The 16,537-nt window shown below is 45.3% G+C and overlaps 1 protein-coding gene across 5 annotated transcripts in view; it reads left to right on the plus strand.

The window, feature by feature from the left end:
- Window positions 1-13,795, plus strand: part of LOC119210662 (storkhead-box protein 2-like) — a 34,252-nt gene extending 20,457 nt beyond the window's left edge. For 3 of the 5 annotated variants that reach the window (XM_037460887.2, XM_037460890.2, XM_037460891.2), the window contains exons 3-4: window positions 4,411-6,802; window positions 8,966-13,795. In XM_037460887.2, the coding sequence (XP_037316784.2) occupies window positions 4,411-6,802; window positions 8,966-9,170 (2,597 nt within the window). In that variant the 3' untranslated portion in view covers window positions 9,171-13,795. The remainder of the gene's footprint in view (window positions 1-4,410; window positions 6,803-8,965) is intronic. The other 2 variants (XR_005119674.2, XM_037460889.2) reach the window with 2 other exon arrangements.
- Window positions 13,796-16,537: the final 2,742 nt, after the last annotated feature.

Below are 16,537 nucleotides of genomic sequence, written 5' to 3' on the forward strand. Positions count from 1 at the left end.
GGCTAACCTAAGCATAAACCAAAGGGTGGACACAATAGTGTTGCCTTGCCACTGGAGAGGAATCAAGGATTGTTGGATGCAATGGCAGTAACTGGTGCTTGAAAATGTAAGAAACATAGCGCAAGTGACCAAAGCATTGTTCTCCTCGCAAGAAATGAAGAGCTTGCACAGTTTTTAACGTGAGTTTTCCCTATAGCAGCTAACTAGAGTTGCCATTTTATTTAGCGCTCAGGGAATTCCTTCTGACTTTATTGTTGAAAATGACTTTTCTACTCATGTTTAATTTCTCCGATACACGCACAACTGTATCTGGCCAACTCTCTGCTGGGGCTGCCTGGACAGAGCTTGATGGGTTGTTTTTGGCAGGGTCACATGAATTGTCTTATACGGCAACTTTGAGTTTGTTGCCGTATAAGACATGCTCATGTCGGCACAGGAAAAACGTCCCCAAAAATCAATAAAGGAAGAAACCTTAGAGAAGCTTGGAGGAGGATCCCTCTCTAGGGATGGATAGAATCTAATGGATATTATGTGTGCAGAACTACCATCGTAAAAGATATACAAAATGCTCAATTCATATGACAGAGATGATGTTTAGCTAACAGTTCTACCAGGAGGACACACAGCTGAGTACCTCACCACTGTGTACACAGAAATGAAAATGTCCGGGTGGGGGGTAAGGCCCCCTCATATAATGGTAGGGGAATGATATTAGTCTTACCCGAGATGTTGAACTATTCCTTGAACCACTACAATGAGGATCAGTTCCTTTGTAGGAGCAGTGGCGTTTTGATTTGACTTCCATTCCATGTCCAGGCAGAAGAAACCTGACTGGAGGCCTATTTGGAGGTTGGCGCTATTCCGTCTTTTTGCATTGCATGGGTTTCCCTCTTTAGAGAGCTTGCGTCATGTCACCAACGCAACTGCACTTGAATGATGTAATGACAGGCAACACACACACACAGCTGTCTGCCCAGCTGCTATGCAGTCTATCACCCACATCTCCTCAAACACAATTTTTATGTGGGTGTGGGTTTTTACTGATGTGATCACAATGACACCAAATAGCGCAAACCTGTTCCCGAATTTCTGTCGCCCGTCCATCTTTATGCTTGAATCAATTTTGAATGACCTGATAAACACAACTGTAACATTCTCAGTCACTTCAAAGGAGTGGTTCAACATTTTTCAGCATATACTTATTGGCTATTAATGACAATCTCAGGTATTAAGACAGTTACTGATTATAGGGGTGTGAGACGCGGCTGCAGAGACTGAATGGGCTCCCGAAGATTTGTCTTCACGGCGAGGGGACCAGGTGTGGACGTAGAGCCTGGCCCTTTCTCAATACCTAAGACGGCGAGAACGGACTTGCGTTCCTGCGAGAATAGAGTCCTGACTCACAGGTTCGGGAGAACAGAGAACTGTCATTTCCGCAATTGCAAATTGCAATTATAGTTCTTGACTGCTAAGTATTTTACTATTATCAAGCTTTTGTTTCATTTTTATTTTAAATTAGAAATCATGTGTATATAATATTTAGCACTATATATATATATATATATATATATATATCCGTCATCCAATAATTAGGCAAAATATCTCAATGGAGCAGATCAGAGTTGTTATACAGTCCAACATCTTTTTAAAGCACATGAAGAGGAGCAGCTGCAGTTTGTGGTGCACAAAACGTTACTGAATCAGGGTTTTTGTATTACATCACACTGCATTAGCTTTATAATAGTTTCATAGGACGTTGGGTACAGTAACGACAATTCAATATTTTACTGGATAGTAACACATTCCACACACACCTACCGTTTGTCTTCTTGTTACTCAAACATCAAGAGGCTGAAAATCAATGAACCTCTTCTGTGTCTCTAAATTAATAGTGATTAACCTCATAGTATTGTATGTATATGATAAAGTGATCAGTGAGGCTACATACTGTAAGATAGATCACACGATCATTAGTGATTAACGTCCTAGTATTTAATATCTATGGTGCAGGGATCATGGAAGCTACAGCTACAGATAGGTGACATCATTAGTGATTACATAGTATTTAATATCTTGGATGCATGGATCCGATTTGCATTTTCAAACAATGAAATAAATAGAAACATTTTCAAGAATATGCAAGCAGTTGACCAGACATTAACTATCATACAGAGAAATATACAATACATTTTTTATCTATTATTATTGCGATTCAGAGCTTCAGAGTTTCTTTGAAGCTGAAGTTCTGCTGCCGGTTTAGAGTCACGATGATGGTCTCCTCGTGTCCTTTAATTAAAACATCGTTAGTTTTAATGCACAATGATGGACAATAACAAGCTGCACTCTGTGAATAAAGACAAGATGTTAAAGTTACATTTAAATATGAATCTAAACTGCACTCCAACAGACGTAACATTACCGGAGAACAACATCAGTCTCAGACAACATATGAAGACTCAGGCCCAGTTATAGTATAGTTATAGTATTTATAAACTTCGACATACAACTTTCCTCTCTGTTTTGCCTGTTGCTGAGGTGAAATGCATTCAGGGATATTTGAATCTCCGGACCGGTAAAATGGGCGGGGCTAGTCACATCAGGGTATAATGACCGTTCTCGCCCAGATGCGGACTTTAGAATTGGAACAGTACTCGGGCTGCGACTGATGACGTTTCACGAGTCCACGAGAACAAAAGTCCACACAACGCATATTGAGAAAGGGCCAGTGTGTCTAGACCGGGGGCCATATTTACTGATGCCCTTATCTGACCACTAGGACTCTTCTTAAGAAAAAGACTTCCCGCCACTTTTACTAAACAACTGAAATTGAGTTTCTTGTTCAGGCCGAAAAGCTGAATAAAAAATAACCCTTTTGCAGAACACTGAGTTGATAATGTCCTCCCTCTCTTCTGCTGCCCCATCTTTAATGAAGCTTCAGAGCCAGTAGTTCTGAATGGTAATTCAGGTTTTGTATGCGTATTAAAGATTGTCCAGCTTCTTCCTCTTTTTCTAATGGAGCATAAAAGGGTAATTGGAAAAGCAGGCACCAGATAGGACACCACAACAGGAAGCTACAGGGGGATGGATGGTGGCCCAACGGTTGGGTTGGTTGTGGTAAGAGTCTGAAGTCTATAGCTTGGCTCTGGAGTCTGTGAGTAGCGGACCTGATCCTTAACAGCCTCCCAGGTGCAATCCTCACATACGCCCAGACACCAGACAGTTTCTAAAATATGAGTTATAGCTAAGTGATTGACAGTAGACATGTTGGGATTAGTCTGTCCTGAATCCAGAACGGAAACTTCTGTCCATATCCTTCCCTCTGCTCAGCCTTAACAGCATGGGAGGAAAAGGGAGGGACACACACACATGGTGTGTGTGCGTGTGTGTGTGCGTGCGCGTACATGTGAAGTTGCATCACTCTGGCTAGGCTGAAAGGCTGCTATGATGTAACCGGCAGTAATACCATGAGACTGACAGTTGGAAATAGAGAGCGGCAGAGATTGAGTGGAGAGAGGGATGGAGGTTAATGGAGGAGAGCACAAAAAAGGGGAGAAAGCAGGATCCAAGACTAAGGCTGACGCGCTCTGCTCCAAAATGTCAGTGGTCAGTCTGTGTAGTGACCACCTAAAAGCCTCTGTACGGAAGAACTAGTGGAAGGTGTGCGTGTGTGTGTTCAATGGCTGCAAACTGTAGCCCAAAGGCATTCCTCCTGTTGCACTTGGTTGTTCATGTTAAAGTGCCCGAGTGGTGTAGACTTTTTATACTTTCATGCGGTTTTATAAAGTTGGAATGTTATGTTGAAAACATAATGGATGGGTGCAGGGCTGGAAGCTTCAATAAGACCTTTTAACCAGTTCATCTGGTTACAACATGTCTTTTCAGGGCCTCAAGTTGTTGCCAAACCAGGCGTCAGCTAGTGGTTGCAAAAATAATGGTTCCAATTTTAGTCACGGTGTTCTGGTGACATGTATCGAGAGCACGGGATGTTGTAAAGATCTGGCAAACTGGCAACCCTAACTGTTGATGCTTGATCTTTGTTTCTCTACATTTCTGTCTGTGACTCCACATTCATGGCAATACATTTCCAACTGTTTTTTAATGATTTTTTTTGGTCTTTCTAAAGTAAATGAAGCACCAAAACGTGTGGAATAACTTTTCATTCTTCTACGCTATTGTTCAACAAGTGAGATTTTAAAAAAGGCCCAAAAGGTAATTTCTTTCAGAGTACCTGTAAGGGCCAGTTGATTTTAGTAACATGAAGAAAAGTCTCCTCTGTTTTTACTTCTTCTTCCTCCATTAAGGATACTGTGTTTTGATTACTTGGTGCTACACCTGATGAAAACAAAATCTAACATGGATCCGTGTGAAATGTATCTGCTCTAACTACTTGTTGTCTCTGATTTGGTTCAGGTGTTCCCACACCAACGGAGGAGGTTCTGCACCACACGCTGAGCATGCTGGTCCGTGAGCGGAAGATCTACCCAAAGCCAGACGGATATTTTATTGTAACCCCTCAGACCTACTTTATCACCCCGAGCCTAATCCGAACCAGCTCCAAGTGGTACCACTTAGACGAACGTTCTGCTGACCGACACCAACACCAACAACAACAACAACAGCAGCAGAATCAGAACCAACAGCAGCATCAACAGACTCAGTGCACCTCCCCTCTCTCCGGGACCATCACCCCGTCCACCTCTGGAGCCGCGCGCGACCGAACACACCCAAAGGCCAGCCAAAACCACAGTGGAGCTGGTGGGGATTCTTTTTTCAACAACAGTTACCGTGGAGACGACCCCCCTAGCCACCACACCACCCTGCAGCGTCGATCCCCCAAAGACCACCGGGAGACGTACTCGTCCCCACAAACACAGCAAGCAACAGGCAACACGGAAAAGAGTCGCAGCACCCTTGGGTTCCCCTTCAAGACGGACACACTGACCAAACACCGAACTGGAGGGGGAGGGGGAGGAGGAACTGGAGAGGTAGAGAAGCAGGCAGGTGGAGGAAGTGGTACGGGAAGTCGGAAATTTGGTTTGAAGCTGTTCCGTCTGAGCTTTAAAAAGGACAAGGCCAAGCAGCTGGCCACTTTCTCGGCCCAGTTCCCCCCGGAGGAGTGGCCTCTCCGTGACGAGGAGGTGCCCAGCCAGCTGCCACGCAATGTAGAGATGGAGATCATCCGACGAATCAACCCTGACCTCACTGTGGAGAACCTTGCCCGGCACACAGCGGTCATGAAGCGCCTCGAGGAAGAGCGTGCACAGAGGAGCAAAGCATCGTCAGCCAATCAGAGCTCCAGGAGCAGGAGAAGCGGGGGTAGACACAGGAAGCAGTCTCAGACCAAACTCAGCCGCTCACATAGCAAGACGAGAGTGGCCCGCGGCGAGCCCGCCGGCGGTTCCCACCTGGAGTTGGCCGACAGAGACTACAGAGCCTACTCGTCCTCACTGGCTCGCTCCCCGAGGGAACAGGCCCTGGCCATTGAGCGGCAACGGGCCCGCCTTCACCTGGCACATAGCAACCCCAACATCCTCGACTCCTCCCACCTACCTGTCACGCCAGAGTGGGATGTGTCCGGAGAGCTTGCCAAGCGGCGCACAGAAATGCCTTTCCCCGAGCCAAGCCATGGGCCATCAGCCCACCACTCCAAAGTCCACCGCTCACACTCCCACACCCAGGAGAGGAAGTCCAGGAACGAGCGCAGTGACAAGGCAAAGGAGCGCTCCAGGTCCATGGACAATTCCAAAGGACCACTTGGCGCCGGGATGATCGGACCACCCGATTATTACGACGAGCGAAGCCGCTACTATACTGACGATGGCACCCTGCGAGCCAATCAGTGCTCTTCTCACTATTCCCGTTCCACCCCCACTTCAGCTAAACTGCCTGTAGATTCTCTGGGGTTGGATGACGGCAGGAGTTTAGAGAAGAGTAGGAGTAGGGACAGTCTGCCTGCATACTCACCCAAACCCCTAACCAGCGCCGTCCCTCCTGATGATTACTTTCAATGCGCTGGCTCTTCTGAGGCTGCTCTCACAACAGCTAACCCACTGGGAAGTCTTGGCAAAAGTAGCCATGATGGATTAAAACTAGGCAGCACTGACAGGCAAATGGACAGACATACACCCCATCCTCTAGAAAGTAAGGAGGACTTGTCAAAGATGGGACCCAAAGGAGGCAGCCTGCCTCCAATACCCCTCTCTATCCCTGACCCCACCCTTCCTAATGGAAGACCTCCACACAGTGCCTCCTCTGGTCAGGAGAAACGTAAGGAGATCTTTAGTAAAGACACACTCTTCAAACCTCCTCCCAGCCTCCCGTTGCCAGGATACAGCTCGCTGAGGAAACCCCCAGCCCTCGCCTCCCCTACTCTGTCTTCGTCCTGCGATGCACTTGATTCCCAGGAGTCCTTTGATGCTCCCAAACCGCTAGTGGCCACTCCGTCTGTTCCCCTACAGGGCATTGAACAGGCTGGAGGTGCTGCAGAGGCCTCCTTTGACTACTACAACGTCTCAGACGACGATGAGCTCGAAGAGGGGGGTAGCAAGAGTCGAGGAGAGGATGAGAAGGCTGGAGGAGGTGTTGTTGGGATGGGAGGAGGTGGAGCAGGTACAATGCAGTGGCTGTTGGAGCGAGAGAAAGAAAGGGATCTTCAGCGGAGGTTTGAGAGAACCCTCACCTTCCCTGGTGCTAAAGAGAACCTTCACGAGCCCAGTCAGAACCAGCAGTCAGCCCACTCTGCTAGACTTGATAGTATGGACTCCAGCTCAGTCACTGTTGACAGTGGATTCAACTCCCCACGGTGAGAACATGTATTCACTCACAGCATGCATTAAATATAGGCACACTCTGTGAAGGCCCGCTGGCTTTCCATTCATTCCTCTTTAGAAGCTCTTTGGTTTCCAGCCCCACGAGTGGAGGAGATTGCAGGTGACATTTACAACTAAAAGTCCTGAAGTCACCTATTTCTCTGTGCCGTTGTGAAGAAAACGTCTTCAATAGATTTGCCACAGGCATTATGTAGGTGGGTGCATCACTCATCATCCTGTGTTAAATGATATCAGTAAAGATGATTTTATTGAATCTGAAACCTAATTCCTTTTTAGATGAACATGGAGTAGAAGCACTGCTTGGGATTTGTCATGATCCTACTGGTGCTCTTTGCGTTCTTTAGGTCTGCTGTGCTTGATAGCTCATGTGATGGCTAATTGCATTGGTGAAATGCAATATGGATTTTAGTGTTCTTTGGAGTACTTTTTTAAAAGGAGATTTCCAATTCATACTTTTTTAAAGGGGACATATTCTTAAAATGTGGGTATCTGGGATGTCTACCGACCCCAAAAAATATCTTCCGCGATTTGTTATGGTTCTTGTACGTCAGAAACGTTATGCTTGAGTGACTGCGATCGAGCTTCCTTATCATTCTCTCGTCAGTATACTCACTGTAGATACGATATCTGCCAAGGCACTTCACTTTGTTTTAGCAAACCTCGGACACACTTGGGATAGCTAGCTAGCAGTATGAAGCAAATGGAGCCTTCAAGATGCGCTGTGGTCGGCTGCACATATCCGCACGGAGGGGAGAGGTGGTAAAATGGGCATACGATGGGTCCTTTAAACTTGTTTCATCTGATATGGATTAGCTTTAAGATATTTGTAAGTAACTCATTTTGATTCACTCAGTCAATAATCATCACATCTAGTTGTGAACACGTTGCGTAAAGTCATTTTATTTACCAAACACTATTAGTAATATGATATCTTGTCTCTGCAGCTGCTGATATTGTGGTAAAAATGGAAAATCAGTTATTGTGGTCTGCTCTGAGATTCCATGTTGTATCTTTGAGCATTGCTGCTGATACCAGTACAAAACCTGCTAATATCAATCTTGAACCTCCGTGGGAAAGGTTCTGTGTTTTTCTGATTGTTTGGAACTCTCCCCACTGTAGATGATGAGCTCAAACATTGAAGTGTGAGCGAGTTTAGTGTGGGGCAGCAGACCCAAAGTCTTATGTACAGTGCATCTGGAAAGTGTTCACAGCGCTTCACTTTTTCCAAATGTTACAAAATGGATTCAATTAGTTTTTTCCTCTAAATTCTACACAATGACAAAGTGCAAATCTATTAAAAATAAATAATGAAAATATAACATAAACATAAGTATTCACAGCCTTTGCCATGACACACATGACATATTGAGCTCAGGTCATCCGGTTTCTACAACTTGAACGGAGCTATATTGAGTTGATTGGACATGATTAAGAAAGGCCTACACCTGTCTGTATCAGGTCCCACAGTTGACCGTGCATGTCAGAGCACAAACCAAGCTATGAATTCCCAGGAATTGTCTGTCTACTCTGAGATAGAATTGTATCAAGGTACAATGAAGGTCCCGATGAGCACAGTGGCCTCTGTCATCCAGAAATTCTGACAGAGCTCCAGCATTGTTCCATTGTGTTCTCTATTTTTAAAGTTTTTTTCACTCTATCATCATGGGGTCGTTGTGTGTAGAATTTGGAGGAAAAAAATGAATTTGATCCATTTGATCCCCCCCACTTGGAAACGGCTCTGCCCTGTTCTCCACAATCCTTCCATTGAACACTGTCTGTCTGTACTTTATCAGAGGTGGGGAAGTCTGAATCAACAATGGGGACATTGGCACTTGTTTTCCACCTGAAATGAAGAGCAATTTCTCGCCTGCTCCCTGAACTGACCGAGACTGTAGGTACCACCTGCCTCTCATCAGGACCGATCTCTGGTCTCAAATGTACTCGCATAGAACGTTCTCCTCATGAGGTCCTCCTTGTCCCTGTAATGCTTATTCCTCTGTGATGTCAGGAATCGGGTGTGTCATAGATGTGAATGTGTCACACAGGGTGTCCTCCTGTTTTCTCTTCTTTGTCTCAACAGAAATTGGAGCTTCTGTGGTTCTACCTTTTCTCATTTTGTGTCACTGTCTCTGCAGAACAAGGGAGAGCTTAGCGTCAAACACCTCTTCAATAGTGGAGAGCAACCGTCGGCAGAACCTGGCGCTGAGCCCAGGCCACCTCGGCATCACCACTGGCACCGCCACCCCCTTCTCCTTCCGCGCCATCCCAGAACCTGCCAGCACCCAACCGGAGAAACTCCAGAAGCCCAACGCTTGCCTTGCGTCAATCACCAGCGTCTAGGGGCGGTACGGCTGTAAGGGCTGGGTGGAGCGCCAGGAGCCAATGGAGGGGGGCCATAAAATAAAAGCCCCGCCCCCCAATGACTGTTACATCTCTAGACTGACGTTAGGGGAGCTGCCACAAGCCCACTATGGAACTATAGCTATTAACACACACACACAAGGCCACTGGGCAGACTCTGACCATGTCATTCTACAGCCTCTAGTTTACACACTGCTGTTGTGTTGTTTCACTATCACGTGGGATCTAGTGTGCGTGGGTGGGCGTGTGTCTGTGTGTGTGCGTGCGTGTGTGTGTGCACGTGTGTGTGTGTGTGTGTGTGTGTGTGTGTGTGTGTGTGTGTGTGTGTGTGTGTGGGTGGGGGGGGGTATATTTGTATAATCTGTAATCTCAGGTCATGTTATTTCCACTTTCATTCCAGCTGCTCCAGATCAGCCGACTCCCTCTTGTGGTGTCTGGTGGTGTTACACCCTGAACAGATGCTGCTCTGCTGACTGCTGTTACCGATGGTCACTGGTCCAGCTCCTACTCCTACTCACTTATCTCTGGTAGCTTTTGTCTAAATTCACCACCGGCAGACACCAGGAAAGGTGCGGCGCCAGGATAAATGACAATTACCATCTGTCCAAAGTTGAGGGAGTGAGACAGTCACATGAATAACCTGTAACCAGGGCTGTTTTCTCTGTAGAATGAAGCTGAGCAGTTCTGTCTGTTGGATGCCATGATGCCCCTATGAGCTGGCTGAACACTGTAGTGGCAGTTTGGACCAGCTTCTCTCCTCCATCCGCTGTGAGGGATGTGGATTGCAGGAGGTCGATGCTCCAGGGATGAGGCAGATGTTCCTCCACTTTTCTTTGAACGTAACCCCTCATGTCCACTGGATACATATCGTTTTTCAGCTCTGCCATGGCTGCTATTTCCTCCACAATAGGCCGTAACAGAGAATGAGTATGTTGGCCCTGAGAGCTTTAGTATACTACAAATTATAAAAATCCAGAAGTGCTCTTAAGGCTACAAGACCAGACTGCATTGATCCCTGAGGGGAAATCCACACTACAGCAGCACAGAGAATTCTATTTGAAAGAAACATTAAAGAAACCAGAGAGCTGACCGTATACACATACCTGAGACATTATAAGTGAGTATATATACAGTGTATAAATGCCTATATTTATTAACAGTTGACATGAAATTAATATTTAATGACATGCTGCATTTTGTTTTCGAGCAGAACTACCTTTCTTGTTTTTTTTGGGTGACTTCACAGGCATCGTTCATATGAGGTCCTGCTGATGATGTCACAGCCTGTGATATTTCAATGTTATGGTAGTCATGCTGGCAGCTGGAGTAGCTCATATAAAAGTATTAAACACTCCTTTTGATGAACATAGGTGAGATTAATGGATGCCACTGATGAATAGCAGGGTGGTGGAGGGAACTGGATAAGGGGCCATTGTTAGATTTTCTTGGAGTACACAGGGCTCTGCAGAGATCACTTCATACACTATGACTGTCACACTATCAGATCACTGCTGACATGAAACGGCACTGGATATGTTCCAGAACCCATTTACTTTGGTCCTTATGCGTCACAACTTAATAAGTTAGATCTATTGTTCTTCGTCGCCATGCTCTGTTCACATGATGCCTGCTGCACAGTGCACATCTGTTGACGCGTTAGCCACGTTAGCTCTGCAGGAAATAGACAAACCTTCACACAGACTGACATGGACGAAAGGTGGAGACGTCAACAGCTTGTTATATTTATAATAGTGAGCTAACATACGTACAGCTGAGGAGGAATAGAGCACATGGTTTTCTTCTGTAGCTCCTCGGAGCTCATGTGAAGCCTCAGCTGTTCAGACAGTGGATACCAGATAATGACTCACTCATTAAGGGGGGAGCTATGAGGTAGCCATGGTTGACAGTATGGCCCTTTGCAGCAGGACCTCCGTAAACCTTCATGGTGCCGACAGATACATGTCGGCAGAGCCACATTGGAGACAAAGCACTTTTGTTTCAGGGTAGTGCTTGAGGACATGAGGGGTTCCAGTCCCATCCCTGTTGAGTTTCACAGCCGAGCTGTTCGCTGACTTCCTGTCAACACCACTGTGTGTTGGCAGTAGGTGATGTGAGTTTGACTTGAAATGCTGCCATCAGACAAATAGATGCTGCTGCTGTGACAGGCCGGTCCAGGTGTTATTAGTGTATTAGGAGCAGCTGTACTGGCACTTGAGGTGGCTGAGCGTCCAACAGAGAATATGAGACATGAGGTGATTGAGATGACTTTATTAGACCAGTGTTAAACACAACGAGCAGGGACGACACTTTTTGGTTTTGGATTTCAGCATTTCTTCAGTTACACATTACCATGAATTTCCATTGCTGTTGAGTTCATGGCTACTTGAGTTTTTCTTAACTGTTTATCCCTGAGCCACTCTCACTCCTGGTGCTGCGATGTATTATGGCCAGTGACAGCCATGATAATAGTCATAATAAAAAGGGTGACAAGAGTGGGAATATAGTAAATAGATGCTTACAATTGTATAAAAGGTTTCACCGGCATACGTGCGGTGATGACATGTAATCCCTTCTATGAAGCATGTGGGTGGACAGGACTGGGATTACAGTGGTGGACTGCTGACTATGGCACAGGGACACGGGAAATAACCCTACTCTTAAAATGTGTCGGCCTCATTGTAAAAGACTCGAGCTGAACTGGATTTACCCGCCTGGAAAAAACCTGCGGTCCTACAGGCCAATCATTTCCCATCCCTCCATAGGCTCAGGGAGCTGTCAGTCATCCCAGTGTTGTCGTCCAATAGGCTCCTTTACAACTACCTCCACAGCAGCAAAAACACAGCCCGTCCTTTCTACTATCTCACTGTCATCAGCCTCTAGCCTGTGAATGTCAGCACACACTCGCGCACACAAACACTAACACACTACACATCAAAGTGCTGGACTCCCCATTGTTTCCCTTTCTCACTAACAAGGTTCCTCTAATTGTACATGTTGTCATTGTGGTTCAGCTGCCAACCCCCGCAGCCCAAACACACTCCTCCTCCTCCTCCCAGCCTTTAGTGGTACGTGACTTCCTCAGCAGAGTGAACCTCTTAGGGAGTTAAACCTAAATAGCGTTAGCCTTCTCCCAAGTAAGGCGTTTAACACAATATTCTGACATACAGCTATGCAAGCTAGCCCGCTGTGACCTGGCACTCCGAAAGAAACGTCCCATTCAGTGAGGACATGCACAGTGTAAGACTACTAGGCTCCATTTGCTCACGGTCATTGTGTTGCAAGTTCTGTCATATGGGCCCCTCATAGGAATGTGTAAAGTCTAAATTAGCCTTGAGGACCGACTAATTCATCCTTAGTGTGCTCTCATTCACACTGGAAACATCTGTACAGTTTGCTGACGAGCCCTTCATTTGAAGCGTACTAGTGGGCCATGAGTGTAGCTACAGCTGTGTATATCAGGATAGGTGTGGCTCTCCCCTCCATTTGATTTGTGATAGGACCTAGTGGTTTTTTAGTTATTGTCATAGATCTCATTGAGCTGGCTCACTTCCTTATACTACAGCTAATTACGCTGTATGTCTAGGCGATGAAAACCATTCCTGGAACTTGAACTCTTGGCCGCCACAAGTGTGTTCTATGAAAGTCAATCTTCCAGTAATCTCAGCATCCTGCGCCAGGTCTTACCAGTACGAGGACAAGTTCAGTCTATGCTTAATCAGTGTTTTACGATTCAGTATTTCAGGATTCTAATCTCTGTTCCCCAGTGGGAAGAGATTTGTAGAATTCAGTACTGTCCGTTGGTAGCCTGTAGTCTAGCATGTGAGCTCTGCTCTTACCCAACAACACGCTTCCAAGAAACAAAGCCCACAACAGTAGTGCTTTAAACTTGACTGCATAACTACTGAAGTGTTCTAGTCCCAATAATCTTTCTGAGAAAGGCTGTGTAGTTGAGTCTTCTCTGGGACGGCAGACACACACATAGTTAGTTCGCTTCTAGTCTCCATACAGCTCCTGTCCCTGCTGTCCCACTCATCTGGGTTTTACCACTATGCTGGGGTTTAGTTTTTGTCCTCAAGGGGGAGTTTCACCACTATTGAACAACTCTGGGGGTTCTTGTCCCTGTTCTACCAGGAAAACAACTGGTTCCCTGCATGGTACAAGGTTCCATCCTGTATGCCTGACGATTGCACTGCCCCCCCCCCCCCCCACCATCCCCTCTACCCCTGCTACTGACTGGCCCAGTTGCCCTCCATCAACCAACCCTGTGTCTCCCCCAGCCGCAGTCCTGTAACTTTCGATCCCTTTTCTACACTGACAGTCCATGAAATGTCTTCCCTTGACATCAGCGGTGGTTTATAAAAATGGCGGTTCAACAATAACATTGTTTCTAATGGTGACGGTATGTCATACTTGTAAATGATGTTTATCTGTCATGCCTAGTCAAATAATTTAAACAATAAAAAGAGGGATTTTTCTAAATGTCTATAATATCTGAAAGTCCCTTTTGATGTGTAGTACTGGTGTTACCGTTATTGTAGTGTATGTGATACCCTATTGGGATTGTGTTACTTTTTAAGATAATAAAATAACAATGTTTGGTTACACCCCTGTTATGTGTTTTAATGTGATCACCCGTTTCATGAGAGCACAATACTGCTGGCACAGGGGTAGATTAGGGACATACAGGCTGTGTGTGTGTGTTAACTTAATATGCAGACCGAGTGGGATATTGAGCACATTACTGATAAATGGCACCTTCCACACATAGTATGATCCGGATGTCCTCTTCAAGGATAAGAGTTCAGGTCAGAGCGGAGAGCAGGCTGGAAGAAGGTGCAGGCTGCAGGGCGCCTCTAGGTGATGTTGGAGGTGGGTAAGTGGGCTCGCGACTGTTATAGTATGTGATGGCCCGGATGCAGCCACACATGTTATGAGCGGTGACCTTACCCACGCACATACATACAAACACCCATTAATATTTCTTGTCATTTCCCTTGCACATTTTTCAGTATTTGATTTTATGCTCTCAATAGTTCTGTTCATATATTTATTTGGCAATAATTCTCAGACACGGTTTACTTCTCATTAAAACATTTATTTGAGTTACAGTGCATCACTGACTCGTTGAAGTCTATGGAAGTAAATCTTTGTCATCGGGTTATGAAAGAAAAAGGTGATTGCACACATTGTATTTACACATTGAAATTATGTACCTGAATGCTTTTCAACGATAAAATACTGCAAAAGATTCAACCACAAATAATTCAACGTTAAAATATTCAACTGCAAAAAAATTCAACCGCAAATTATTCAACCGCAACATCCGGGACCTTAAGGAAGAGCAATCGATTCTAGATTCAAGATCAGGAGCGTGCGTCAAGCTAAAGGAGCGAGCAGCCAATACAACTTGGGCTTGTCGGCAGCATGATGACCGATTGTAGCCATGTCCAATAATAACGGGGCTTTAACTCTTCTTTATGCCATCAGTGTGGACACGTATGAAGAAATACATGAAAGAACATATAATGTTCACCTTGAACCAAAACGTTTGCTTGCCACTGACAATATACAATTTTATTACAAGTTTATAAATCAGCAGATTATATAACTTTTAATAAATGTTCTTTTATGCATTTCTTCGTACGTGGCAGTGACGTAGTGCTCACTTGTAGAGCGCATTTGTAGATGTAATGCATTTTGAACATTTTCAGCAATAGGTTTGCGAATGTGTGACTAATCACGTGATCGAGGCAGACAACATCTGCCGCTGTCGGGGCAAAACACACGTAGCCAAACCAGTAGTTCAAAAACCAAATACATTTTTGAATTCACTAAAATATTTTTGGGCAAATATTTCTATGACCCTCATTCCTTGGCTACTTGGTCCCTCACACAGTATTTACACCATTTCAAGCCTTTACCGTCTTGCACACTCAATTAAAAAAAAGTTTGTTCCTTTGCTACTGCAGGGTAAAGATGGAAGAGGGTCTATTGTCAGCCAGTGGATGTAGAGGTGTTCTTTAGGTTTTTAAGAGAGCAAAAACGTTGAGCAAGCCTCCTCCATGCGAACCAAATCACGTGGGATGGAGCCAGAGGTTCAAGGAGACAAATCCAGGCCAACATTTGAGAACAATGAACCTGAGAGTTTTGGTCTTCAACATTCAGCGGTCTAAAACAAATTCTCTTTCTTCACTTTTGGCCCTGATCCGGCTTAGGCAGGCGTGGCATCATCTGAAAGGGGTGTGTAATCATGAGTGACAGCGTAACAAAGAAGGCTGTAAACCTTAAACTGCGCTGCTTTCAGATATGTGAGAATTATGAATCAAAACTTTCTATGCACCATTTCCACGTGTTTGGACTGTTTGGACCTACTTGACACAAATCTCTGAATAAGAACAATAATTTATGCCATATCTCTGGAGTTTTGCACCACCTACTAGTGTGAATGCAGCGTAGCATCCATGCAATGGAGTCTGCTCCATATAAACCCAAAACATAAAAACAATCAAACCCCTGTACACACACGCACACCAACACACACACACACACACACACACAGTAATTAACCATAAGCATGTAACGACGTATACGTTTGGAGCTTACCTTTTGAATTTGGATATATGTATGTAAAGTACCTCAAGTCATCCAACAGCTTGTTCCAGAGAGCAGACCGTCTTTGATTGAAGGCACCCTCACCAGACCTGGATCTGATTCTGGGTAGAAGAAGGTAAGAGATCAGACCTCTGCCTGATGACCTGAGAGCATTGTTCTAACTTAAGATCTTTTTTCGGTTTTTCACACCTTTGACTGCAAAAGTGTGTGCTGTTATTTATATATTTGAACATTTATTTCCCCTCTTTGTGGCCTTTGTGGCAGTCAAAACACCTTAGAGGTCAACGCTCTGAAGAAGTGGAGATGGTTGTGGATTTAAGGAAGAATGCAGCCCCACCAGCCACCATCACCCTCTGTGACTCCCCCGTCACCATTTCCTGGGCTCCATCATCACCCAGGACCTCAAGTGGGAGCTGAACATCAGCTCCATCACCAAAAAGGCTCAGCAGAGGATGTTCTTCCTGAGGCAGCTGAAGAAATTCAACCTGCAAAAGACAATGACAGTAAACTTCTACATAGCCATCATTGAGACCATTTTCACTCATAGACCAGCGGTGGGTTGCCTATATGAGATAAGCCATATCACCTCTTTGGTGAGTCCAGACACTGGTGGTGGTGAAAAAGTTGCTCCAATCCTTTGATGTGCTGGATTTTCCTGCTGATTGGAGGTGTCGGGGGGAGTGGGGTGGTGGAGGGTGCTTGCTGAAATGAAAACTTATAGTAACAGAGAGGAA

This window comes from Pungitius pungitius, chromosome 2 (genome assembly GCF_949316345.1).
Source record: "Pungitius pungitius chromosome 2, fPunPun2.1, whole genome shotgun sequence".
Taxonomy (NCBI): domain Eukaryota; kingdom Metazoa; phylum Chordata; class Actinopteri; order Perciformes; family Gasterosteidae; genus Pungitius; species Pungitius pungitius.